At 33.0% G+C, this 26,876-nt stretch overlaps 5 protein-coding genes across 8 annotated transcripts; 4 read left to right on the top strand and 1 right to left on the bottom strand.

Annotated features, from left to right (window-relative positions):
- The first annotated feature begins 1,071 nt into the window (after positions 1-1,071).
- LOC100784308 (cyclic dof factor 2) lies at positions 1,072-4,996 on the top strand. The gene is made up of 2 exons (XM_003533489.5): positions 1,072-1,545; positions 3,233-4,996. Exons 1-2 carry the CDS (start codon positions 1,348-1,350, stop codon positions 4,544-4,546), a joined length of 1,512 nt encoding a protein of 503 aa, XP_003533537.2. The 5' UTR covers positions 1,072-1,347; the 3' UTR covers positions 4,547-4,996.
- A 4,545-nt stretch (positions 4,997-9,541) lies between these two features.
- On the top strand, positions 9,542-10,809 carry LOC100792277 (uncharacterized). Its single transcript, XM_003534397.5, has 3 exons — positions 9,542-9,841; positions 9,994-10,028; positions 10,464-10,809. The coding sequence occupies exons 1-3, from the start codon at positions 9,772-9,774 to the stop codon at positions 10,596-10,598; spliced, it is 240 nt and encodes a 79-aa protein (XP_003534445.1). The 5' UTR covers positions 9,542-9,771; the 3' UTR covers positions 10,599-10,809.
- A 5,661-nt stretch (positions 10,810-16,470) lies between these two features.
- On the top strand, positions 16,471-17,147 carry LOC100791756 (probable calcium-binding protein CML46). The gene has a single exon (XM_003534396.5). It carries the CDS (start codon positions 16,471-16,473, stop codon positions 17,092-17,094), a length of 624 nt encoding a protein of 207 aa, XP_003534444.1. The 3' UTR covers positions 17,095-17,147.
- Positions 16,759-21,631, bottom strand: LOC100783779 (pentatricopeptide repeat-containing protein At5g39680). 2 transcript variants are annotated; one of them, XM_003533488.5, is made up of 3 exons: positions 19,161-21,631; positions 18,854-18,988; positions 16,759-18,333 (listed from the first exon to the last, which is right to left on the bottom strand). In XM_003533488.5, the coding sequence occupies exon 1, from the start codon at positions 21,481-21,483 to the stop codon at positions 19,399-19,401; it is 2,085 nt and encodes a 694-aa protein (XP_003533536.1). In that variant the 5' UTR covers positions 21,484-21,631; the 3' UTR covers positions 16,759-18,333; positions 18,854-18,988; positions 19,161-19,398. The 2 variants fall into 2 exon arrangements, with proteins under 2 accessions (XP_003533536.1, XP_006587752.1); XM_006587689.4 differs by having other exon boundaries at positions 18,854-21,631.
- A 49-nt stretch (positions 21,632-21,680) lies between these two features.
- Positions 21,681-26,310, top strand: LOC100791222 (lipoate-protein ligase LplJ). 3 transcript variants are annotated; one of them, XM_026123852.2, is made up of 5 exons: positions 21,681-21,831; positions 22,687-22,875; positions 23,891-24,118; positions 24,684-24,832; positions 25,908-26,310. In XM_026123852.2, exons 2-5 carry the CDS (start codon positions 22,698-22,700, stop codon positions 26,118-26,120), a joined length of 768 nt encoding a protein of 255 aa, XP_025979637.1. In that variant the 5' UTR covers positions 21,681-21,831; positions 22,687-22,697; the 3' UTR covers positions 26,121-26,310. The 3 variants fall into 3 exon arrangements, with proteins under 3 accessions (XP_025979637.1, XP_014617848.1, XP_003534443.1); XM_014762362.2 differs by having other exon boundaries at positions 21,687-21,831; positions 22,687-22,885; positions 23,880-24,118; positions 24,684-24,950; positions 25,908-26,037; XM_003534395.5 differs by having other exon boundaries at positions 21,690-21,831; positions 22,687-22,885; positions 23,880-24,118.
- Positions 26,311-26,876: the final 566 nt, after the last annotated feature.

The following is a 26,876-nucleotide window of genomic DNA, read 5'->3' as shown; positions in this document are numbered from 1 at the left end:
ACCTGATATTTTCAAAAAAAAAAAAAAGGAGGGATGTAGGATACACATATGAGAGTGTAGGATTAAAATCCTCAAACATCATCACCCTTCCCTATTCAGATTCAAGCATACCTGAAAGTAAGATATCTTTATAGCCAAAAGTCATAAAACTAATTCTCAAAGTGTCAAGATCATCAAAGTTGATTTTGTCTCTCCTAACAAAATGTTTTTCATTTGCATAATCAAGGAATGAAACTCTTATTATCATGGTTAAGGAATTCAATTATTTATCAATTATGTCGGACCTTGTTGGTTTTTTAAAGTTTTATTGTTTTGATTTTTTAAGTCTTGAGTTACTTTGGTATGATGCATGATATTATTTTTAAAAAAAAAATAACATGTGGAGATTTTATAAGGCTAAAATTAAGTTCGTAAAAAATGGAAATTTTTTATTCACCAAGTCTTAAACTAATAAGAAAAGTTAGCAAAAGAAAATTTAGTTTGTTTGCTTTGAGATATGTTTTTCTAAACAAAAAAAATCAATTACTAAATGTAATAATTGATTATATTTGTTGCTCTTAAACCTTATATGAGAAAGATGTGTTTTCAACAATAATCAATTACAAACCTGAAATAATTGATTTTCAATACAACACGATTTTGGTAATAATCAATGATCATATAGAAATTATTGATTATTTTGTTCTTGAAACAAACTCACTTGATTCAAAAACACATTAATCGATCAACTTAAAATATAATAAATTACAATAGGTTTTGAATAAAAAAATAAACATGTTTCGTTCTCAAATCTATAAAAAAAAGTGAAACGGTATCCATGCAAAACAAGTGCTAGTTGCCTACTTGTCTTGGAAGATAAGTGCAAGCTCTCGACAACTTTGAGTCATTGACGCGATGCATGCTGAAAAGCTACTAAAAAGTAACAACTATTACGATCCAATGTGCTGGTTGAAACTACCATTTGGCACATAGATAGATAGATACCCAAACGTGTGTGTACATTTGGTTAGGCAAACAAAGAAACAAAACAGAAAAAGAGAACCAAAAAGGAAGAAAGAGAAAGATCTTTTTAAGACCACAAAGAAGCTTGTGGCTCAAATTGTAGGTAGCTTCTGATGTGGCACTCCTACCTGCTTCACCGGATCAACAACAAAACGCACAATCAACCACACTCTCACACAACGTGTCACACCCCTTTCTCTCTCTCTACACTTTCTCTCTCTCTCCAACACCACCTTTTATTTTTTTTTCCCCTTGAGACAAAAACAAAAGTAAAGAAAGAGGTTTATTTTTATTTGGGTCTTTTTTTATTAGCGAAAAAAGGAATAAAAGAAAAAGATAACGGAAATGTCGGAGGCAAAAGACCCGGCGATCAAGCTCTTCGGGAAGACGATCCCGGTGCCGGAGATTCTGCCGGGATCCAACGGAGCTCCGGCTTCGTCTTCCGGTGATGTTGTTGTTGATGACAGTGTTGACGCTTCTTCCACCAACTCTTCAAGGGAGTCTCATACCAACACAGATGCACAAGAGAAAGATTTTGATAAGGTATGATTTTGGGGTTTGAAAATTTTTTATTTTGAGTGTGACCGTTTATTTGAAATGTGAAAAGAATTAATGGGTTGGTTTTGGTTTGGCTCGGGCATTGAAGATTCCGTTGACTTGGTTTTTTGGCTGGTGTTGTAGTTTGTGAGGTTTTTTCGTGTTGTTCATTTTTTTACAAGGAGTTCAGTGTTTAATTGGGTATTTTTTTGGGGGCTGGTTTCAATCTTCTGGGGAGTTAGTGGATGGTTTGTTTCTAATTTACAATCCCCATTCAGTGGTTCAAGTGTTGTTTTTCACTTGTTGAAGCTTGATTTATTTTTTGGATCGGTTTGTTTTGTGTTTGAAACAAAAAAATGAGAGAAGTTTTGAAAAATGAAGGAGAAGAAGAAACAATTATTTGTTTTTCTGTGAGATAGGCATTTGGATTTGTTCTTCCGTTGTTTGGTTAGTCTGACACTGCCAGGTTCTGAGATTGCAATGTGGATTTAGCCTTAGTCTCGTGTCTGTGCTTTCAGTTTCCAGATTTGATAACCTTGTTAACTTCATGCTTTACAAACTTAATCTTTCCTTCTCTGCATCTTTGCGACAATAAATTATTCGTTTGTACTGGTTTTTGAAAATCAACGTTTTTTTCTATTTCATTCCTGATTTTTGAATTGGTTTTGCCAAATCCAGAAAGAGAAGAATTAAAAATATCCATGGTGTTATCATTAGTAAATTTCCTGCCATGGTTCCATCATGAGTGACTTCCCTATGTTTTTTCCTTTGATTTCCTTGTTTATTTCACTTTTTTATATCCACAGTTAACTTTTCCTTATTTGCAATTGATGTTCTACTCTGTCTTGTAAAAGGAGAACAACGAATTGCATCCGCGTGGTTTCAATACTATTCATTTATTTTTTTGCACAATTTTCCCCTTTGAGCATTTCAATTATACTCCTTTCTCTTGATTTGGGCCAGCAAGTGTGAGGTTGGCTAGGTGATAATATTTCCAACAACAACAAAGCCTTATCCCACTAGGTGAGATTGGCTACATGAATCACACAACGCCATTTGGAAATCTATCGTGAAATATCCATGTTTGATATAGCGGTGGGTTTTAAGCTGGCGGCCGAGGGCCTAACACAACCCTCCTCCTTAACCTGGGCTTTGGACTAGCTATGAAACATAGGCGGAGTTATGATAATATCTCCAACATCAATCATTTTTAGGAAAATTGAAATTAACATGTTTGCTTTGTGGATGAATGTGTCGAAAAGGGATTTTGGCAGTTGATTTTGCCCAGTGGATTCTATACAACCATTGCAAGAATGAAGCTTCGGTTAAATGTTGTGATATTTAGAATTTATTGCCAGTGCCATGACTCTGTAGTAGCTTCTCTGGTGTGTTCTTTGTGTAGTGCTGTTCTAAGTTGTTTTCCTCTAATGAAGTATCTTTTCATGTTGAGTAATCATTTGTGTATTTATCTAAGTTTTCAAAATTATTTTTTTTCAATATAAGAATCTGTAGAATAAGATTGTTTTAATTCTTAATGCTTATTTTGTTTAATGTGGAAGATGCTTTACTTGTAGAAGGCACAAATGTAAAACAGTCAATTCATGTTTGTGATTTTCATAATATGTAGTTTTTATACTGTATACTAAAAATTAGTGAATAGAAACATACTTAACGTAGGTTTTCTTGAATCCAGGACACATTGGGAGAAAAACCAACTGATGACAAGAAGGAAGATGGAGCCCCCGCCCAATCATCAGAAGAGGTCGCCAATCCAGATACTGCCTCTGGAACCTGTGAAGAATCCATCATCCAGTCCACCGAGAGGGAGGCTACTACATTGAAAACTACAAAGACTGAAGAAGAACAGGGCGAGACAAGTAATTCACAGGACAAGAACCTCAAAAAACCAGACAAAATACTACCTTGTCCTCGCTGTAATAGCATGGACACCAAGTTCTGCTATTATAATAATTACAATGTCAACCAACCCCGCCACTTCTGCAAGAATTGCCAGAGATACTGGACTGCTGGGGGGACCATGAGGAACGTTCCTGTAGGTGCTGGTCGCAGGAAGAACAAGAGCGTGGCTTCTCACTATCGCCAGATTACTGTTTCTGAAGCAGCCCTTCAGAATCCTAGAACGGACTTGCCAAATGGAGCATATCATCCTTCCTTGAAGTGCAATGGTACGGTCCTTACATTTGGAACTGATACACCCTTGTGTGAGTCAATGGCATCTGTTTTGAACCTTGCTGATAAAACCATGCACAATTACACAAGAAATGGATTTCATAAACCTGAGGAACTAAGAATTCCTGTTTCCCATGCCAGTGGAGAAAAAGGGGATGATCAATCTAATAAATCTTCGGTTACCTCCACAACATCTGTAGAAGGTGCAAGCACCAATAGACCCAAAGAACAGGTTATGCAGAATTGTCAGAGCTTTCCGTCACAGGTTCCCTACTTTCCTGGGACCCCTTGGCCCATCCCTTGGAATCCAGTGCAGTGGAGTTCTCCCGTACCACCGCCTGCTTTTTGTCCACCCGGATTTACCATGCCATTCTATCCTGCAACAGCTTATTGGGGTTGTGCTATGCCAGGCACGTGGAACATCCCATGGCTAGCGCAACCGTCATCACCAAATGGTGCAACACCTAACTCTGGCCCCAACTCCCCAACCTTGGGTAAACATTCAAGAGAAGACTACACATTCAAACCAAATGAGTCAGGTGGTGAGGATGGACACAGTAAAGAAAACAACAAAGAAAAGAGCCTGTGGGTTCCAAAAACTTTGAGGATTGATGACTCGGGAGAAGCGGCAAAAAGCTCTATATGGGCGACACTGGGGATTAAAAATGACAAGGCTGACTCAGTTCCTGGGGGAACACTCTTTAAAGCCTTCCCTTCAAAGCATGATGACAAAAACCATTCAATGCAATCCTCGCGGGTCTTGCTGGCCAATCCAGCAGCATTGTCTAGGTCACTTAACTTTCATGAGACCTCATAATCATGTAGCTTATAAATTTGTAATTGTGTTTTAGGTGCAGCAAACTGATTTGGCAGTGTTCAACCGGTCCTGAGGGAAACACAAGTTGTAAAGTCACATTGGTTCACTAGCTTTGTTTGTAAGAAGAGTTAGTTCTGTTGTCAGTCAACTGAAGAAAGAGCTGGATGGTTCTTCATGCATTTCCTTCTAAGGTGAAGGAGCATTCTTGTGTTTGCTGAGTATCTCCCTTGTCTTAGGTGTCATCTAGGCAATTTTACCCACTTCCCTTTCATTCAGATGGTTTTCTTAGTTCATGTACATAAATATATATAAGTTCATAGTGAGACATAGTGAGTTTGTTTTCCTAGACCTCGTATGTATATAAATAAGAATAAGAATGGAAGTTCAAATTGAACTTCTTTGTTCTGGTTTCTTTCTTTCAGAATGTAACCTTAATGCTTTTCATTGACTCATCCAGTTAGCCTTGCTTGTTTTATAATCTACATATTACTATCAATGAATGAGAGATTCGTTATTGTTGAGAATTTAAGTGTTACATATAGAAATTCACTTCATGTAGTAAAATGTTACTAACAGAAAAAGGGAAAAGAGAATATTTGCATGGCTGTCGGTCTTCATCTGGTCGTTAGAGAAAAATCCCTTTGAAAGAGTACTATGACTAAAGTTTTATGGGTCCAACCTCCTTTAAATGAAAGACAATATATCCCCAAAGGCATCCTCCATGAAGGGGCTTGAATCCTAACCCCACAACAAACCACAATGCCTTTATTTTTGAGGTCCAAAGGAATTGAATAATTTGTACTCAAGAGGGTGGGACACTCATCTTTCTCTCTCTCTAAACTCTAAAGTACTAATTCCTTATTGCAACTTCTTGGAAACAAACAAACAAAGTTGTTTGACATTTATTAGGGACGGTTGATTTTGCCATCCAAACAAAACAAAATGGAATAAAATGATTGTTCGAAATTTATTAATCCACCCCTATTCTATTTAATTTAAATTACTCCTCACTTGACATTTTTTATTTATTTACAAATTTAGATGCTTTAACCCACCCCCTTCAAGCTCACCTTAAAGGTACAGAACTCATCCTTCACCATGAGCAGAACATCCAATAATCAACATAACTAGATGACCACTCTTAATACTTTGCCACTAGGAATATAAAATATAGAGTCAATTTGAACAATTTCTTCAACAAATAATTAGGAGAAAAAACTGAATCAAAGAGGTAAAATAAATGAAGCAAGAAGGTGAAATAAATCAAACTTCTAGCAAGTTAAAATTAAACATATTCACCTCTAACTTCAGAAGCTTTTCTATCTAATTTCTTCACGATCAGCTACAAACTTACAAGGGTTTTCTGTAAGTTAGGAACCGATTACTTATCTCAATTGAACAGCACTCATAAGCTAAAAGTTAATCCAAACTAGGCCTAAATTTTCCATGGATAATGCCTTCTTAACTTTCTGTATAAGTACTTACAGAAGAAGAAAATAAGAGAAAAAACAAAATAAATTTATCTGAAAAGTTGATTTTAACTTAAGCATAAATTACTTGTAGCTTATGAAAGAAATTTATTTTATTTTTTCTTCTTTTGTAAGTGTTTATGAATAACCTTATCTAAGCATTCTGAGTAGTATTTGCTACCAATATACCAAGACCCTGTAATGCTTATGCGGAAACTTCTGCACCTAATGATTTTGACAGTATTGGTGACTTTCCATCTATTTATTAGGTTATTGTCAAGAAAAGTTCATGATTGCTAGTTATATCATGGCTTGAAACTCGTAGCAGTTTGGTGAGATTGTTAACTTGCAATCTGCTGAAATGTGAATTTCAAGCTTAAAGATTCCATCTATATATATGTCAACCATAGCAGGGTTTTGGGAGTTTGGCAATTGGAAAAAGTTTATATTACATAATAGCATGGTTGTTGATTTAATGGTATCTGTGTGACTAAAGAACTACTAAAGGAAGATATTGGAAAGATGATGACTTTTTATTTTCATGAATAAATACCGATTCAATGCATTCTTTGAAACCATAGTTGAAAAGATAATTAATTGTTGACGATCACACCATGAGGAAAAATGTCATGTATGTGAGTGCGTTCTTTTGGTTTTTCTAATGCATAGGCTGAAAAAAATTACTGCTATGTTATAATATTGTATTTTACATTGTTATTTATTTTTAAACTAGTATTAATTATAAACTAGTAGCACAAACAAAATATGTATTTTTATATAATTAAAATTTATAATAAATAAATATTTTTAAACACACACACTTGTATAGTATAATTTAAATCCGTAATCCATTATTATATTATAATTATAATATATAATTTTAATTTCAAACTTTATAAATTTTGTTTATTCAAATTTCTATTATATTCTTTTACTAACATTAAAAACTAAAGGAAATGCTGTATTGTTAAAAAGAATTAGAGAGAATAAATTTTTATAAAATTAGAAAATAAAGGCAAGGTTTTACAGTGTTAAAAATTAAAATGATATTTCTTATAATTTTAAGTACTAATTAAATTAGAGACTTATTTCTGTAATGATGTTTAGACTATTATCACCCTTCTCGCATTATGACATGAGCTTTTCATTTAAAAAAAATGAAAACTATGAAAAACACATAGTTTAATAGAAAAGTTCATGGGCTCCTGACCAGTGGCTACCGTTGCATTTAAAGAATATATATATATGTTATGGTAACTTGCGTCTTTTTAATTTTTTTGTAAAGTCATTTAAAAATAATTATTTCTTCGGAAGGCAACCATTCACTCTGTTTAGACTTTTTTATTTTTTGATGTATTATTACTTTGTCTACACTTTTCATCTGTATTAAAAATATCGATACATATAACATTTCTATGAATTAATATTTATCTATTTGCCTTGGATTTTCTTTTCATTTTTTTTTCCTAAATTGAGGGTCACTGATTGTGACTCGGGTGGGGCTATATGTGACATGTAATTGTGCAAAGATTGGGCTGAAGTATGGTTAATGACTGAGTGATATCTGCCAAACAACACAGAATTTGGTCCACTATCAAATTTGATTGAACATGAACCACTAGACAGTGGTAATTAATGAAGATAAATTATTTGGCCGGCAGTTTCCAACTTTTGGGACCAAACAAATCTTTCTCTTTTTCTCCTTCTTGTCTTTATTTCTTTAAAGGGAAATGCATAATTTATAGTTTCATTATTTTTTAAATATTTTTTATGGCTGTATAAATTTTTACATCAGTTTCACAAATAAAAAATAAAAGAATTTTATATAAAATTTTACCAAATAAAAAAGTATTATAAAAATATCGAATATTTATATTAGTGATATTTCTTGTCTAGTATTTCTTTTTCTTGCTTGTAACTTGTAAGAGATTTCTCCTTTGCATCACATGCTCATTGTTTATGCCAAATCTCAATTTTATTTTTTCTAATAACCTTTATATACTTAATATTGGTATAATATAACTCTTCGAATAGCTTTTAACGTCAAATTGATTATTTAATATATATTTTTTAACAACTAGTGATACTTGCTGTAAAAAAAAAAACAGCACAACTTGTCCTTTTCAAAAGATCGGCCCAATGTTTTAATAGTTGACCATTTTTTATGTTAAAAATTCAAAACTTAAATTTTATTAAAACTGAGTGAAATATATGTATATAAAATGATAACATTATTAGACTGTGTACTTTTAATTATTTAAAGATAAATACTAAAGAAATGAAAAGAATGAAGAATAGGTACGAGAAAAATAAGGTAGTGTATAGAAAGTGAATCCCACTTCATCCAAAATGTGAAGGCCATATCCCATGTCCCCATATTTTATAGTAACTTTCGTTAGTGGAAGAGCCTCTTTAATTTATTACCTACCAAAAGTAGCCCATTCTTATGAGTTAATTTATGCAAATCTCTATTAGTTTTAATTGCTTTAAGGATTCGAAACCCAACTAAAATACTAATAAGAGTATATTTATTTATTTAAAAAGACTGACAAAGGGAACTAACTTTTAAAAATTCTCCAAAGTGGTCTAATTCGAATCATAGTATGTGGTGCGAGATCCAAGCACGGGTGTAGCCAGTAGGGTTCAAATGCCATGGACCATAGTGTGGTGAACATTTGACACCGTGGCATGTCTCTTTTACTTGAGTTGTTCATTAAATACATGTATTAATCGAATACTAAAAATTAATGTCATTGAATCACTTAAGATACTTATTTAAGGGTTAGTGATCTAAAATAATAGTTGAACCGTACTACTAAATTTACTAAAGAAACATAATATAATAATTTTATAATAGTAAAAATAAAAAAAAAACTTTATAATGCAAAAGTACAAATAAAATATATCAATTTTAAATTTAAGTTTTGATAATATATTATGTTTATTAGTAAGAATTAGTTCACATCTACAAATAATAAATATCTTAAATCAATATTTTCTTTTTAGAAAGCAAATCAAAACAAAGTGATATTAAACATTTTCATTGATTTATTATGCACTATTTTGTGTTATTTTTACCGGTTTTTGTTTTTGACCAATTTGATTTATTATGCACTTTAGATCATTATCATGCATGCTAAAGTTAGATCTGTCTTTGTGAGGATATGAATGATTATAACAAGCCACGTGAATGGTGTAATTGTTAAAAGCAGGAATTTCAAACGGCCACAATTATTGTACCTTGGTTAGTTATCATTAAGTTTTTATGATAAATATTTTCTTATTTTTTCTTTTCCAAATTTGTAGTCTTATTATCTTGCTTCTTGACCATAGTTTTCAATTCTCAAGTAACTTGATATTTGAAAGTTTTGAACTTATTACTGTTGGGTTGACATCTTTTTAATTTATCCAAACTCAATTTCTTTTAGGTCTATCAAATTTGTGTTATGAGGGTTGATAGGAAAAGCACAGTGCACACGGTAAGAGTAACTAACTAACCAAAGAAGCACACTTGCGTAACTCTGAAGTATCGTTGGATCTGAGTCTAAGCTTAACTCATAGTCGGTTACGAAAATTATTGCTGCCTTCAGAATATGACGCTGATTTATATATACCCATTCCACACTCACCTTTTCTTTTCGCTCTTTTTCAATACCCTTAAACTCTCTCTTCCTTCCTTCTCCATAACTCACACCATTTCTGCATACATACACCCACCATTACCAATTCCTTCCATAAAAGCTTCCAAAAAAATAAATGGGTCACTCATCACGTTTTCTCGTGCTGCTTCTTCTTACCTCCCTCCTCTTTCTCTCTTTTGATTATGGTATTTATGGTTTCTCTAACTAACTCTCTACTGGTGTTGCCACATGCATGAACTTACCATCTTTTAAGTTTTTCTTTTTTCGTTTGGTTTTGTCTTTTGTTTGATTCCTCCTTGTTGTGATGTTCATGTTCTTACCTTTTGTCAATTTTAAGGATTCGGTAGGGTGGCACTGATAGAGACTCAGCAGGTACAAACTATATTCTTTTATCAGCGCTTTGTTTTTTACTTTCTTTTTTTTTCTACTTTTTCTTTCTTTTTACCCATTATACGAAATTATCAATACAAAAATAAATTAGCAAGTAATAATAAGTTGATTAACTGACACATGCACAAGATTGTTCTAGTTTAATTAGTAATTTTAGTTTTAAACTCAGAATATGCCATAAAACTTTATCGCGTGGTAATTGGCCTTATGAGTCTTATCAAGTTATCAAGTTATACCTTCTCCCCACTAAAATTGAAAAAAAAAAAATAGTCTGTTCTACTTGGTTTGAGTGACATTGTTTCTTGTGGACTATACCTGTAGTCTATATATATATATATAAAGAGAGAAATTAAAATATAGTTTTGTTTTGGGCTTATGGGGAAAAATATTAACTAGGAAACTGTGTTTTTCCTGCAGGATTTTCCCATTCTCACGGTTGTAAAGTATGACATGGCCGATTATTCTGATCCACAGCCAAATACCAATCCCAAGAATGGGTATGTTTTGAGCCCTCCTTCGTCTCCAACTCCAACTCATCCTCCAAGTCCTTAAATGGAAGCTCACGATTAGACTTTCACCACTTGTTTGTGTCTTTCTGAACGGTTTTGTAACTGGAGTGTGTGATCGCTTTTAGTTTGACACGGGATTCATAGAAATAGGATTATGGTAACTGTGTTGCTGTTAATTTGTATCCTTCTATAGTTTTTCATGTGTTTTCAGAATGCAAATTGTGAATTGTGCTAATAAATAAAGTGTTTGGTTACTTTGCACATCCAATATTTCACTAGTATCGACATATGCATATATGGGAGAATGGAATACAAATAATTCATGATATGCCGCTGGTTGATTTGGCTTCAATTCACAAAATTGAACTTTAATTTGTGTTTTCACTACCTTTTTTTTATTACAAAAAGCCTAGAATAAAGAGACATTTCTATTACTACTAGGCAAGGTAATAATGACATTTTTTTAAGTAATCTTGTGCGGAATATTTATCATTATTTATCATTGTTAATGACTTATTTCTTTCAAATAATCTGATTGATTATTTTTAATGAAAATTTTAATTTTAATTATATTTTTTATTCACAAATTGAGTTCAATACCCATCAAACAAAAAAACATGATGATGTGATATAAACAATACGAATTCGTATCAAATTTTTAATCATTTGTGTCAATCTTTATTCACAAATTTATAGTATACAGTCGGAACAAACATATAAAATTTGAGTGATGGGTAAATGCAAGGAAGGTGTTATCCGCATCTTCCTGCATGGATCAATTATCAGTTTTTGCCAACTTATATTGAGTATAATAATAATAAAATGAAAAGGAACACATGGAACCCTTTCTTCCATGAATTATCTGAATGACTAAAAGACATATACATCAATAGTTGACTTGCTAGTTAGATTGTCTCTATCGATGCATGATTAGCTAAATTTTAAGTAAACCAAAGTGTTGTTAATTATCTTCACGTGCAATCTGGGGTACCGTGAGCATATATATCTAATAAGATAAAGTCAAATTTCTCCTTCCTCTTCTCATGTGATTTATTTATAACATCCTTGTGTTATTATATATTTATACACTAAAATAAGAATCTTATAAGAAGATAGCTACCTCTGCCAAGCCCCCAAGGAAGTGATTCATTAGTGGGGGTGGGGGGACAAACAATAGCGTCGGTGTTATTTTCTTCTCTTCACTTGCCAAATAAAATTTGACATAATAATTGCTGTTATTTTTATGTAAAAAAAAAAGCTGCTATTTTCAAATTAGTTTGTTGTTTAGAATTTGGTGAGATGATTTAGTCAACCAAATTTTTTTGGGACGATGTATTATTCAGTCTTTGAATTTTAACAGGGTAATTGAAAATATCAAACAGAGACCCATTTTATAGCTTCGACTAATACTTTCAGTTAATGATCGATGTGATGATATGCTTGTCTTGTTAAATATCTGTTTTGGGGAATTAATAATTTATGATGACTTATTTTCTTACTTTAAAATAACACTTCTGATATAAAAAAAAAACATTTAAATGTTCCATTAAATTTAGTTCAATGTCGAATATGAGATAGACAAATGGTTACCTTGGTTGAAGGATGATGACAAATTTGGTTACGGTCAAATTATCATGTGATTATGGACTCTCTTTTTTTGTTACATAATGGAATTTGGCAAAGGGATAGGCGTAACTATCTTTTATGAGTTTATAACAATTTTTATAGTCTGAAAATCCGTAATAACTACTTATACTAATTCCAACTTTCTGAGTCTTCATTATTGTTTGAGTGAAGCATATATTTTCATTAGTATTAAAATTGATAATAAATGCTCAAATATTTATTAGCATTATAATAAATATTTGAAAGCTCATTAACTCCAAAAATAAATATCTTTAACTCGTTATAATAGCATCTTCTTCCAACGAAAAAAAAATGGTATAGTTGAAATTCCAGTTTGTTTGGTTTTCAATTTCTTTCAATTTATGTAGCTATTAGGGCTCAATTGTTTGATAGCTGGAAAAGAGAAAATAGAGTTTCCTCAAAACAAAATAGTTCTGCTTCTATTGATTGTATCTCGTAATTTAAGCATAGAAGAATCTCAACCATTGTTGTTTAAGAAATTGTGTTGGGAAGGATGGAGAATATTTTATAGTGGGGACAAAAAAATAGTAGCTTATAGTATTTTCAAAGAAAAGATATGAATTTGAAGTTTTTATAAAACAGATAGGTTATGCTTGACAAGATTAGTTGGAAAGTTGAAAAGTTAGTTGGTAGCTGAAAGTTAAAAAATTAACTTATTAAATTATAAGTGTTTAGTAAAATTAATTGTTGAAATAGTTAAAAATTATAAAATGATAAAAAATGATAAAATAATATTTTATTTAAGAAAGATAAAAAAATGAATAAATATATCAAAAATAAAAGTGAAAGAAAATATAAAAATTAAAAGTTAGAAGTTAATTTTTTAAAAAATGATAAAAACTATTGAAAAATTACTAAAAAACTTATGTACTAAATATAACCATAATCTCATGATAAAAAGATTCAAATTATTTAAGCTTCTAAAAATTAGAATGGAGAACCAACAATGATTTACAGAGTGATGATAATGATATGATAGTGACTTTCCATTCTCTATATAAGACTCAAAGATGAGAGACAATCTTTTATTAGTTTAAACTATTTTGCTAATGAAAAAAAAAGTACTAAAATTGACTATGTGAACCAACCAATAAATACATCACCACTTACTGTACCTATTTTTGTCTAACAAAACAAGACCTACCTAATTGGTTACTGTGCTGTTGGAACTTGGATGTCTCTAAGATTGGCCCAAAATATGGAGGTGCAGAAAATTTCACTATCGTCTAAGCTTTGCAACCCGCATCGCATGAATAATGGCCCACAACTTAGTTTGCGCATATCCTACCAAGAAGTTACCATGGTGATCACAAAAGAAAACAATATCAGAAAACTATTAACTAATATATACAAAATTTAAAATAAAGCATTGTTTCCTCAAAATTGAGCCTCTCATCTTATCATTTTCCCTCTTAATTAACCACTCTATTTATCTATTAGTTCTTTTTTAAAAAAATATTTCTATTAATCTATTAACTCTAAGAACTTGTTACACTTTTAATTGTTCGCAAATTTCAATTCAAAATAATATCGAAGTAGCTTTTTCCTTACCTCTTAGTTTTCACCTTTTTTTTCTGGCCCTTTTCATTAGCATACTAACATTATTGTATTTGAGAATAAGTGAACGATTGATCAAATATCGATGGATTTATATTCTTTCAGAATTTTCACAAAACAACAACGAAAAAAAAATCCTCTTTTAGAACTGAAATTCATAAAATAAACTATTAAAAGTATGAAATCAAACACTAATTGGCATACTCAATTACTTAAGAATTTTTTATTCTTTTTTAAATGCATATATAATTTGTAAAATAAAGTAATTCAAGTGTTAATTAATACTTTAGTTTGAAGAAGGTGTCAAAAGAATAAGAAACTCTAGTTCTATTGATTGAGCAAGCCGAAGACCTCTGAGTGTTATAATTTTCTCCTTATCATGTTCAATTTCTATGGATAAAAAATGTGTCAAAAGCAAAATTCACAAAATTTTAACTAAAATCAACAATATTTTTTAAAATAAGTTTAATAAGTTGGCTTTATATTGATTTGAGATGAAGTGTTACTGCATCTCAAAATATTCTAAAGATAGCTTAAAATAAAATTATACTAATTCTAATAAATTATCTGTAATGAAATCTCATGTTAAAAAAATTTATTTTATATCCAAATACTAGTTCAGCTACTCTTGGATATTATAGGAAAAATTACTATTTCTCATTTGTTGTAATTAATAATATAGTCTCTAACCTTTCACATACGCACTCGAAGTCAATAAGGTTGGTTCAACTAACACATGAAGAATTTGCATAATTAATTTGGGTGCTCCTAACCTCCATGCATGTACTATGACAACAAAAGTCAAAAGATGTCCCTTTGTCACTATTGTACCAAGTTATCTTCTTGGCATGTGTTTTGCACAAGCTAAGAAAACTTGGGTTGGAAAAGATAAAGGCAACAGAAAAGTTTCTACACATTTCAGTTTCTTGGAAATTGATATGAGCAGAGGTAAGGCGCACACACAATTCCTTGTTTCGAGGACAAGGTTCCTCCTATAAGAAATGAAAAAATTGGGAATAAAACTTTGTGTGCTTTTCATTCCTCTTGGCGCTATCTTCTTCTTCAGGTTTCATAATCTGGTAAATTGCTAACATAAATTCATTGCACTAATATGAGAATCTTCCAATACCAACGTCAAATAAACGATGGAATTTTAATTAGCAGCTACTATTGTTTCACACTGACAAATTAAGAGACAAGTTACCTATGATTCAAGATAAACTCAAGTGTTATTGGACATTGGATTTCTCGTTCCCATTGCGGAAGGAAAAGTGTAAAAAGGTTACATGCATGGTCTTTGGTCTTCCAATTTCCTTTCAGCTTCTCCCAATATTCTAACCTTTTGGTAAAAGTAAACGCACTCATTTAATTTCATAGAAACTTAGAAAGTGCCTTCCATCGATTAGTTCCTTAGAAAACTTCCAACACGAAAATGGTGTTTAATATTGGAGAAACTACGCGCGGAGGCACATATTCTAAAAACTGGTTTCACAACTTTTCTTTCTTTTAAAATACACATCTCTTTCTCTCCAATTTACCAAATTTGACACACTAATAAAAAAGAAATGGTCTGACTTTTTTTTTTTTTTAGTCTCTTGTCTAAAACTTGGTGGCAATAAGAGAAAGAACATGATATAAAATTGGAAGAGTTATGGAATAATAAATAGATGAGAAGATAGCATGAAACATTGAACACCAATTTTCATTGACCTAACAATTAATAAATGTAAAGACACATAAAAATCACTTAAGGAGAATCAATAAAATCCTTTAAATATAGTGACGTATGTCAGTTGGCGTCTACAAGGACTCAAGATATAGCCGAAATGGCAGATTCACACTGCACCGTTCAAAAGCTACAATATCATTAAAAAACAATAGCTATAAATAAAATGTTATTAAAATATACAGGTAAAGTTAGGAAAACATCACATTAATTTATTCACATATTATAGTTTTTACACCGTTATCGAACAACAAATTATTGCATACAATAAATTTGTTTACTTTTATATCGATTATTTAAAAGTCATCAATTAGATTGATAATTTAAAAATTTTCATACTGATAATGCTTGATAATAAAATTTATTAAAAAATCATATGTATTATAATATTATTTTACAAATGGTAAAAAAATATGTAATATATTATTAACATCCAATAAGTGGAAATATGATACATACCATAATGTTAGGCAAACTAGTGCTCACTCACTTCTTGGAAACTACTCTAAATTTTTGTCTGTTTGCATATTTTTCCTTTGACCAAAAAACCTGCCAGAAAGTCTTGCGGGAAATACATTTATAGTAGACACAAAACGAAATCATAAAAAGACAAAGAAAAAGCAGGCCAGCAACCTGACACACACACCTCTCTCTCAAACGACCACATCAACCTTTAGAAAATATCCATATAAGTTGGAATAAGGAAACAGAGAAATTTCCTATGATGTTGTCAAGAAATGACCATAGTTATATTCTAGCACTTTCTTTCCATTTCCAACTATCTCCAAATGAACTTGTCAAGCAACTTCCTTCATCTTTCTAAGCTGACCCTCCTGGCTGCTTCAATTTTCCAAATTCAAAAATTGTATAAAAGACCCTCCAAATCCCCTCAAACAACAACATTTCTCATCTTCATAGGCTAAATAACAATAACAACTTAACAAATTTTATTTCACCCCCTTAATATTTGCACATATCTGCAGCCATGGTTATTCTTAGAGAAATTGACTTCCTTATTTCTGAGGGGAAGGCATCACAGAATGATGGCAACTCAACTTCTCCCTTGTTAGGTTTGGTGGACCTTTCCTTGTACTATACATGTTTCTACAAACTCCAGAGTTTTTTCGTAAGTTTCTGGGTTTTTCTTCTGTGCCAACTTTTTTCTAATGACTCAAGGGTGAGGGGAGAGGAGCAGGTATCAAAGCCTGAGGAGTTTAGCCACCAAGAGAATGAGTCAAAGAGAAGCTTAGATAGTGAGAATTATCTTGAGACGGATGAGGTCACAATGGTGATGGCAAAACTTGGATTTTTTTGCAGCTCAGAAAGTGAGGAACTTCAGGAGAAGTATGGTTCCAAGGAGCTTTCTAAACTGTTTGAGGAGCAGGAGCCAAGTTTGGAGGAGGTGAAGCAGGCTTTTGATGTTTTTGATGAGAACAAAGATGGCTTTATTGATGCTAAGGAGTTGCAGAGAGTTCTTTGCATTTTGGGATTGAAGGAAGCAGCAGAACTTGAGAACTGCAACAAGATGATCAGGATCTTTGATACAAATCAGGATGGAAGAATTGATTTCATTGAATTTGTAAAAATTATGGAAAATCGCTTCTGCTGATTTGTCTCTTTTATTATCTACATAATAATGAGTTAGTTTAATATGTTCTCTGAGCTCTTGCTTCTTCATAATTTTATGATCAATATTAGAATCTAACATACTGAAGAATAAGTACATTGGAAAGTTGTAATTGTCGACAGCCATAAAAAACTCTGATTGGAATGCTTTCTATGAGCTTAAAATCCATTAATAGAAAATAGCAAAGAAAAATATATATAAAGATGAAGAAAGTTCGGAAGAAACATTGAAAAGACAGTACTATGAGATGAACAAATTTCTTCTAAAAGTCAAAACTCATAAAGTGCTGAATAAAAGAATGAAGCTATCTATTTTGTAGTCCCTTTGCAATTAAGACCATAATGAGCTCCTAAGGACTCCAGGTAAAGATAAATTATTGCTGAAAGGATGCAAGAAAGGTAATAATATACAAATTCTACATAGATTTTGCATTGGATGTGTAGTACCCATTATAGTACTACTTTTGGATTTAGAAACTTATGTTGCCCTTTGAAACTGATTCTTTAAGTGAGAAGTGCTTACCAATTTTTCTCATTACAATCCTAGACTATCATTGATTCATTGTCAACATAAAAATATAAGAGCACAAAAAAGGAGCAGATTCAAAAAGAACATGTGCAACTTGAGGATAACTTGAATAAGTTACAAATTCACCCACCTCAACTACTTGAGCTAAGTAATTGACTTGCAGTCAACAAAGCTATATCATCTCTTGTATTGAAATGTTGCATAAATATGTTTTACAAAAGTTCCCTCAGGAAGCTAGGTGGGACTGGGTTACAATATTCATAGCTGCACTACTATAATATTTCGTGTAAGTTTCCAACTTTGGTTCCTGTAAATCATTCTAAATTCCACTCCTGGAAATCATTCTAAATCTGTAAATCTTTGCATCAATGCAATATGAATATTTGTTCACCTAGAAAGCAGTTAATTTTCATGCTATCAATAACATAAGTGGAATTTATTTCAAGAAACTCATGGCCCACATGAAGAGACCCTTGGAAATTTCTTGGCCTCTTTTTGCTTTAAGGGATTATCTTGTTTCAACATCAAAGGCCTCTCTGCAAGCTCTTACAATTTGGAGATTGCCATACATTCTACAAACCCAACTGAAGACCCCCAAAACTGATTAGTCTGGCTTGATTAGAATTGATTCAGTGAAACTCTTCGTGTCATTCAATCAACCAGCATCACCAAACAGTTAAAATTGTTCTAGCCCTGTAACAAAATTATGAATGTTAGCTATGAAACTACTTCACTCAAATTCATGTTCAACCTGTTCAGTTGGCTGGAAGGTGAACACCCACACACACTCAACTCTAGCTGTATCAGTTAAAAATGCCAAAACCAAGATATTGATAAAAGCACAATACTCAAGTAATTACTTTTGCAGGTCTTTAAGATTGGATAATCATTAAACAAGAAACAGCAGAAATATTCTGAATTCATAATTAATCAGCCAGTGAAAGAGGAAATTACTTGTATACAATGACTTTACTTGCATTCAAACCAAGGAAAACATTATGGTTTTTTAATGTGCAAAAATAAGTGGGCAAACCAAGGAAATTACTACAATGACTTTTCCTTCCTAAACCCTTAAATCTAAATGAAATAAAATATCAGAAATTTAATAGAAACAAGAATCTAGAAGAGGGTTAGTTATAATAAAGAAATCTCAATTGGTGTCTAGCCTTATAAGACAGAAAAAGAAGACCACCATAAGATAGCAGAAGCTCACCAACATCTCTAAGGGAATTCCATATCATTTGAAGAGGTAAAACTTTTCTGTGATCTCATCCTAATCCAGTCAGCTTGAAATATCAGTTATGTGTTGTTTAAAGATATCCCAGAACAGCAGTTGGTATAGTTGTTCCTGAGTCATGAACAAAAATCCATTTTAGTTGTTAACCATTCCATAAGACCAAAGCTAACTATGCGGAGCCACCAATGGAATTCATGTAAAAATTATTTAAGTTTTAAGCTATGTATACAAAAAGCAAAGAACAAACATATTTGAAAAACTGCAGAGAAATCTGAGTTCTTACCTGTCAATCCTTTCAGATCACATACCTCTAAGTTCAATATTGAAAGATACAAGTTTTCTATATGATCAGTAACTTATTTTACGGCAAATGAAATGGAATCGATTTCAAGAGTTATCCGTGTTTAATGAACATTGTGTCAGACCATACTTGATATCTTTAAACTGCTGTGTATGCTAATGTGGTGTAGAACCTACAATATTCACTTCAAACAACTATGACTGTAAAATTTATGGAAATGCTACCAATGGTCTAGACAAGTACAGGATCCATCTCGAAAATGATGAAAACGGTTAGCATCTCTGACAATTATCAGCCTGTTAGTGACTTTTGATATTAGTTTTACTGCAGTGTGGCAATCATCACACATCCGAAGGTTTTTTATTATACGAATGGGTGCTGGCGAAGGTATTTTCATAAGGCCATATGCTAAGGCCAGCTTCTCACTGTGATAACTAAGATAACCTTCTTTTTGCTCATCTTCCACATCATGCAGCACAGAGGCAATATTTGGCACATATCCCAGTGGTTTAATCAATGCCAACAATTGTTGGACCTTCTTATAAATTTGAATAGATTCTGGATGATTGCTTCCTTCTGAAAGAAAAACATGGATATCATTTCTTATATCCAGCCAACTTGCTCCAGGTTCCTTCTTAATGTTTCTTTCCCTCATCAGTTTCCGAATTGTCACAACTCCATCCCACCTTCTTGCCTTGGCATACATATTTGACAACAATGTATATGTCCCTACATCATGAGGATCCATCTGTAAGACAGATTCTGCAATTCGTCTTCCCAAATCATAATTTCGATGAACATGGCATGCATTAAGCAAAGTTCGCCAGGCAACAACATCCCACTTCACCTGAGTTGTCTTCATGAAGTTCTCAGCTTCATCAAGCAAACCAGCCCTGCTCAAAAGTGCAACCATACAGGTGTAGTGCTCCAATCCTGGCTCAATCTTAAAATTTCTCATTAGATGATTCAAATAGTAAAACCCTTCTTTTACAAGACCCAAGTGAGAATAAGCAGAAAGAACCCCGATAAAGGTTACATAATTTGGACATTCTTCAGCAGAGACCATGTCTTGGAACACTTGTAAAGCCTGTTTACCAAGCCCATGATGGGAATACCCACATATCATGGCATTCCAAGTGATAATATCTCGATATATCATATCTGTGAACACATTATATGAAGAATCAATGCTGCCGCTCTTGGAATACATATTTATCAGAGCATTCCTTACAATGACATGATTCTTAAAGCCTAACTTCTCAACCCTAGCATGTAATAGATCACCATGTCTAAGTGCTGCTATACCTGCACATGCATTAAGCAAAACTGCAAAAGTGTACTCATTGGGCAAGGTACCTTCTCGATCCATACATGTAAACAGATTCAAACTCTCCTCAAAGTATCCATTTTGCAAGTACGCAGTCATGAGGGCTGTCCACACAACCACATTCCTGTTTTGCAAGCCGTCAAAAACATTCCTTGCATTCAAAACTTCACCACATTTCCCATACATGTCTATCAGCATGCTACCAACAAACTCATCAAACATCAAACCACCTCTCAACAACCGGGCATGGACTCGCAAACCCAATTGCAAATCTCTAATCTGAGCACAAAGCCCCATGACACCGACATATGTAACATGATCCCATGCCACACATTCATCCACCATCCTCCTCAAAACTTCCACAGCCTCTTCCCCACGCCCAGATTCCACAAGTGCATTCAAGACTGAGTTATAAGAAAAGATATCATTGACATGCTCACCAGGCACTGTATCCAAAACCTGCAAGGCTAACTCCACATGAGAGCACCTTGAGTACATGTGAACAAGCGCACTCTTCACATACTGATGACACACCAACCCAAACTTGAACAAAAGTCCATGACACTGCATCCCTTCCTTGACTCTCCCACCATGAGAACAAGCAGAAAGAGCAGTGGTGAACACATACTCATTGGGGCATGCATTTTGCAATGAAACCATGTTTTTGAAGAGCACAAGGACTTCCAAGTGGTTCCCACCATGCAGATACCCTGCCATCAAAACATTCCAAGAAACCACATTTCTAAGGGGCATTGCATCAAACAGGTTTCGAGCAAGACCTAGTTGGCCACATTTGACATACAGATGGACGAGGGAGTTGAGGTGACTGATGTGAGAGTGGTTTGATGTTTGGTTGCGGATCAGAAACTGGGCATGCATGGCTTTGCCAAAGGGAAGCCATTTGACATCAGCACAGAGTTTCAAAAGCTTACCAAGCTCTTCAAGGGATGGCAGGTACCTTGAAAACACACACACCATTGGCAGCAGCACTTTGTGTTCATTCAATTATCAAATTAACGAATAAAATCACAAATCAACACACACAGTTGCAGGTTTGATTGCAAATTTTATGTTGTCTATTGGTTTACATGGTTTTTGCGCTCCTCCACGTTATTTGTTGCATTGCATGGCATATCCCCAGTTCTTTTTATTTATTTATTTTTTTCAATACACCAAAACGACGTCGTTTTAAATTGGAAAAAAAAAAAAAACCCAAAAACTCTGAACCCTCGTCCTCTCCTATTTTCTGTGTGAAGTGTGAACTCAAAAAACCCTCACCGGCTCAAGCATCAAAGAGGCACCGTCGCGAACCCCTGACTCCCTTAGGTTCCTTACATTCCTAATTTTGTTTGATTTTTAGAATGCTTGCTGTTTACTGCAGCTGTTCTGTTTAGTGTTTGATTATTAATTCCTAGCTGTTTTGTGTTTGATCATTTAGTATATCAATAACATGATTACCAAAAAAACACAGCATTTAGCTCAAGTTTTTTTTTTTTTGTGGTGAATTTAGCTCTGTAAGGTGAGTGAGACAGATACACTGTAAAAATAAAATTATAATAATTACATTAATTGGGAATTAGCAGTTGAGCTTTTTATAATTGTAGTTTCATGTGTATGTATTTACTATTTAATAACAATTTCAACCGCCGTTATAAAACACCTTCTCACTCACGTTTCCATTGATTCTCAATTTAACATTGTCGCCACTCAATAGTTTTGCTCTGAGATTTTTGGATGTTTTAGTTACTCACACAACCTGTTTGATTAAATGTGTCTTTAACTGGTTGTCTTGCTGTGTTACTTACTTCAACATTCTGGATTCATTCAAACTGCTTTGGAATGGATTTTGATCAGCTAATCGAAATTGAGTGTGCTTTCTTCAATCAGCTTTGGTATTCTTTTGTTTTGGCATGCCTCATTCTCATTCTTTTCTAATTATCTTTCACTTTGTCTTTTTGTTTCTTAATGTCCTCATTTTCTGTTCTAAATTCTTATTTATTCTTCAATTGAAACTTGAAAAGTTAGCATTTATGCCGTAAGTTATTATTGTTATTGTTGTTGTTGTTGGTTTAAGATGAACGAGAAATAAGTCTGAGAAGATGCTCATTTTATCTTTTTAACTTTTAATTATAGCTGACCTCTTTGTCATTTATGAATGTCTTCAATTTCATTCAATTACAGAATCAAAGCACATGATAATGGCTGTGTTGGGTAAGGTAAAAGAAGCTGGACTTCCATTGATGAAGCTGGTGAAGTTGAGAGGGATGCCTATTTTGCAGCAATTGCATTTAGAGGAACGGCTGCTTCGAACCAGTTCAGATAATTGGTGCCTTATTAACGATGGAACCAGTTCCCCTGCCATTGTAATGGGTTTGTCTGGGTACTTTTTTATACCTTTAGAGGTTCCTCTTCTTCAGAATCATATCTGATTTACTAGTATTTGTATACAACATCCCCCCCCCCCCCCCAAAATTTGTTTCACATGAATATCTATTAGTCTACATGGAGTCTAATAATCTGATGCACCTGTGAAAATTGAGAAGTTTATTCATTGAAAATAGTCCTAGTTGAGTATAATTGTTGATTTCTGCCCTATTGGCTATAGTCTAATTCTTTTTTGTACCATACTAATGTCTAAATAGGGTATCAAATCACTAATGGCTAGTTTGTGGAGTTACTTAATTCAAATTTTTTAGGGAATGTCCTAGTGTTTGGCTTACTTAAAACACAACACATTCAGCAATACTCTTCGAAATTTTTAGGAGCAGTTAATGTTGATTAGTTTGGTTCAAACTAAAAATTTCCACTAATCTTGACCATTTTCCCAAAATCATGTTTGTTCAATTTTCAAGACACCACGGGCAGTGGTGATGGTGATGCAGGCAGCATTTTAGGTTGTAAGTGTGGTGGTGATGCAGTGGAGGTATGAGAATGATGGGAGTGCAGTGCAGTGATTGTAGGTTGGTGACAACATTGGTGTTCACAGTGTGGAGGTGGAGGTAGTTAGTGTTGAGATGCAGCCTCAGGAGGGTGATGACAATGAGTAGAGCATGAGAAGGTTTGGAAAAAACAGAGAGGGGGTAATGTTGTGTGTTACTTGTTAAAATCATTCACGCATTATGGGAATTTAAGTTCTCTTCTCCTCCATGAGAATGGTTTTCATTGATCTTGTGGGAATGTTGCATTCCCAGATATGAAAAATACTTCAGATTGTTTTAATAACACTAGTATCTAGCAAATGAATGTTAAATTCTAGAGGTCAATTATTGATTTGCTTTATTTTTGTAATGCCTCCTTCAATCCTCTCTCTCTCTACCTCAATAACAATAACCAAAGGAAAAAAAAATGTAATTTCAATGTGAATATTTACATAGGAAACTTTCAGAACTCGTTGAAGCCAAGCCTGTGTTGCAAGATCGTATATCCATCATCAGAAGGTTTACTGGGGGAGGAACTGTTGTTGTAGACCAAAACACTATATTTGTTACGTTGATATGCAATAAAGATGCTGTTTCAAATGTGCAACCCTTTCCCCGCAGTATCATGTCATGGAGTGGTTTATTATACAGTGAAGTTTTTGAAGGGCTTGCTGGTTTTCATCTCCGTGAGAATGGTACATTGATCGAGTCCTGAATCAATATGCTTTTTACTGTTTATGGGACAATTATCCTATCAAATTTTATATGTTGAATGTACAGAGAAAATTGACAATGTGGAGTTGCCCGAGTGATTTGCATTATCTAATGCTGTTTCTGAACAGTAAATTATTAATGAAGAAGTATGAAAGGCTTAAAATTTATTTTGTTTCTTTATACGTGATGTTGTATGAGTTTAAGTTGTGTTTTAATTCAATGGTGACAACTCTTCTTGTCTTCTCCATCAAACTTTAATGTGTTATGGAAAGCATACAAAAAAATATATTGTTGAAGAAAAGCATGCCAAAAATGAAATTCCTTCATTTCTGTGTACTTCTGTATATTTTCTTTTGGCCCTTTCTATTTTCTCAAGAAAAACATGTATTTAGGCACATTTGGAGCACACGTAGCTTTAGATTTTGTTTAGAGAAACAGATAGACTGATTCCATTGGTTTATTTGAAGTCTCTTTAAATTTCAACATTTATTTCATGAAACTTGTAATGAATTTCTAATTGGATTCTTATTTTCTTTGTGTTCAAAGATTATGTTTTTGATGATCGCAAATTTGGTGGTAATGCTCAATCTATAACCAAGCACCGGTGGATACACCACACATCTTTTTTATGGGATTATGAGGTCAAGAACATGTCTTATCTCAAGTTACCTGCAAAGGCTCCTGAGTACCGATTAGTAAGCTTATGTTTTTTCATCTCCTCTCTCTCTCTGCATTGGAACTGTTCATATTCCCCGTGCTCCCTATCTTCTTTCGTTGGGTTGATATGCTGCTGCATATAGTCTTCTGATTCAGGTGACTTTTTGAAAAACTCGGGGTTTAAACTTGTTCTAGACTAAACCAAAAGGTTGATACGTTTTAAAAATTTAGAATCAATGAAAGATAATATGGGACGATGTTGTAATTTTCTATCTGATGATATAACATTGTCTAGTTTGTCTAATCAAATAATAGCACAAATTTGTAGCTTGTTTGTAACCTCCACCTTCCTAGCATATTAAAAATTTGAGTAAATCACTTCTAGAAAAGGTAGCAACTGCAGAGAGAAAGAGTTGAATGAATTTGAATGTGGAAATAAATGTTTCTTCATTGTGAACTGCATCTACTGCTTATTTATTGTGGTAGTATTTGCTAATAAAATTGTCTGACTTTAACTGAATGAGTTAGCTCGAACACACAGGACCCCTCTAACTGAAATAGTTCTATTCCTTTACATATTTTATGTATTTTACGTTTACTTTACATACATGAGGAGAATAATTTCTGCTATGACTGATTGATTATAGGTGAAAAAAAGTCAAATTATTTAGTCTACATGATATCTTCACAGACATTTAGCTCAAAATAGGAGTCCACTGCAATGAATGGCAAACCTTACTTCTTTTCTGCTTTTCTAGTGTGTTTGTGTTTAATTTGGATGCGGGTTGTTGTCTCCAAATATCATCAAACAGATTTGGCTCATCTAAAGTGAAAAGGTGCACTTTAGAAAACAATAAAGTACACTTAGAAGCATTGACTAGTTGAAACTTGTGATAAAATCAAATATATATATATATATATATATATATATATATATATATATAATTTTAAGTTAATTACAATTCCTAATTAATAGTTATTATTGCACTTTATCATCTAAAGTACACTCTCACTTTAAATGAGTCAAATCCATCATGAAACTTGTGTGTTTCAAGTTTATTTTTGCTTCATTTGTTTACTAATACATATTAACATTTGACTGCTATGGTGCAGACAAGAAGTCACATGGATTTTGTTTGTCGAATGAAGGAGTATGTGCCGAGATCAGAATTTATAGAGAAAACTATTAAGGCTATTGGAGGCCAATTTTCTGTGAAATCCATTAGCTTGGAGTCCATAGACATTCCCTCTGTTTCTGAATATGTTCATACCACTAGGCTTCTCACAGAGCAGGAAATTCAAGAGGCTTGCACTATTCAAACTTGAAAAAATAGTTACAAAAGGCTTGGCAATAATTTATAAGCTATAGTATGTGAGAGAGAATTCATCAATGGGGGAATTGAGGATGCTGCTGTGGACATAATTTTTTCTTTTGACCATAATTTCTTCTGACCAAATTGTCTTTATCTTTTGGTTAGAATATTTCAGATGCTTTTAGTGAAAGATATTTTCTTTATTTTGTTCTTAAGTTTCAATTACCATACTACTTTTTCTGTATAACTTTAACCCTGGGTTATCTTTTTGTTATACAACTTTTAGATTTGGCAGTGTTGATGTTTGTTCAAACGCAAATTTCTATCTTGGTGGAATCATGCCTTGGCCTAATAAATTGGCATTGTAGCTTGAGTAGAGACCGAAGTTTTCATTGTTCATAAGATTCTAAGAAAGCAACTTTAGTTTTAAGACTGATGTTAGATTCAATATTTGTGTGCAGAGATCAGTTCTGTGTGTTTTTTTTTTTAGTTCTGTCGGTTCGGAACAGGAAGTCTATCCTGTTCCTTACCTTGAATACGTACCTCACATAAACACACTTTATCTAACACACTATTTACAATTTGTTGAAATTTATGTAGCATACACTAAAATTAAAATGGATCACCTTCCTTATTTACCGCTAACCAAAAATGAAATTATTGTCTAGAATCTTATTTTAGTTTAATGAGTTAAACAGGAATTTTAATCGATAATAAAAAAAATGTTACAAACCGTATATTAAAAAAGAAAAAAAATAGTATATGCATT

This window comes from Glycine max, chromosome 9 (assembly GCF_000004515.6).
Source record: "Glycine max cultivar Williams 82 chromosome 9, Glycine_max_v4.0, whole genome shotgun sequence".
NCBI lineage: Eukaryota > Viridiplantae > Streptophyta > Magnoliopsida > Fabales > Fabaceae > Glycine > Glycine max.
This window is presented reverse-complemented; position numbering and strand designations above follow the sequence as displayed.

What these genes read in the sequence shown, in the direction of transcription:
- LOC100784308 (XM_003533489.5), top strand. Translation starts at nt 1,348, where the DNA reads ATGTCGGAGGCAAAAGACCCGGCGATCAAGCTCTTCGGGAAGACGATC. An exon ending in AAGAGAAAGATTTTGATAAG is followed by an intron (nt 1,546 to 3,232) that starts GTATGATTTTGG and finishes TCTTGAATCCAG; the next exon opens with GACACATTGGGAGAAAAACC.
- LOC100792277 (XM_003534397.5), top strand. Translation starts at nt 9,772, where the DNA reads ATGGGTCACTCATCACGTTTTCTCGTGCTGCTTCTTCTTACCTCCCTC. An exon ending in CTTTCTCTCTTTTGATTATG is followed by an intron (nt 9,842 to 9,993) that starts GTATTTATGGTT and finishes GTCAATTTTAAG; the next exon opens with GATTCGGTAGGGTGGCACTG. An exon ending in CACTGATAGAGACTCAGCAG is followed by an intron (nt 10,029 to 10,463) that starts GTACAAACTATA and finishes TTTTTCCTGCAG; the next exon opens with GATTTTCCCATTCTCACGGT.
- LOC100791756 (XM_003534396.5), top strand. Translation starts at nt 16,471, where the DNA reads ATGGTTATTCTTAGAGAAATTGACTTCCTTATTTCTGAGGGGAAGGCA.
- LOC100783779 (XM_006587689.4), bottom strand. Translation starts at nt 21,483, where the DNA reads ATGGTGTGTGTGTTTTCAAGGTACCTGCCATCCCTTGAAGAGCTTGGT.
- LOC100791222 (XM_003534395.5), top strand. Translation starts at nt 22,698, where the DNA reads ATGATAATGGCTGTGTTGGGTAAGGTAAAAGAAGCTGGACTTCCATTG. An exon ending in ATTGTAATGGGTTTGTCTGG is followed by an intron (nt 22,886 to 23,879) that starts GTACTTTTTTAT and finishes ATATTTACATAG; the next exon opens with GAAACTTTCAGAACTCGTTG. An exon ending in TTTTCATCTCCGTGAGAATG is followed by an intron (nt 24,119 to 24,683) that starts GTACATTGATCG and finishes TTGTGTTCAAAG; the next exon opens with ATTATGTTTTTGATGATCGC.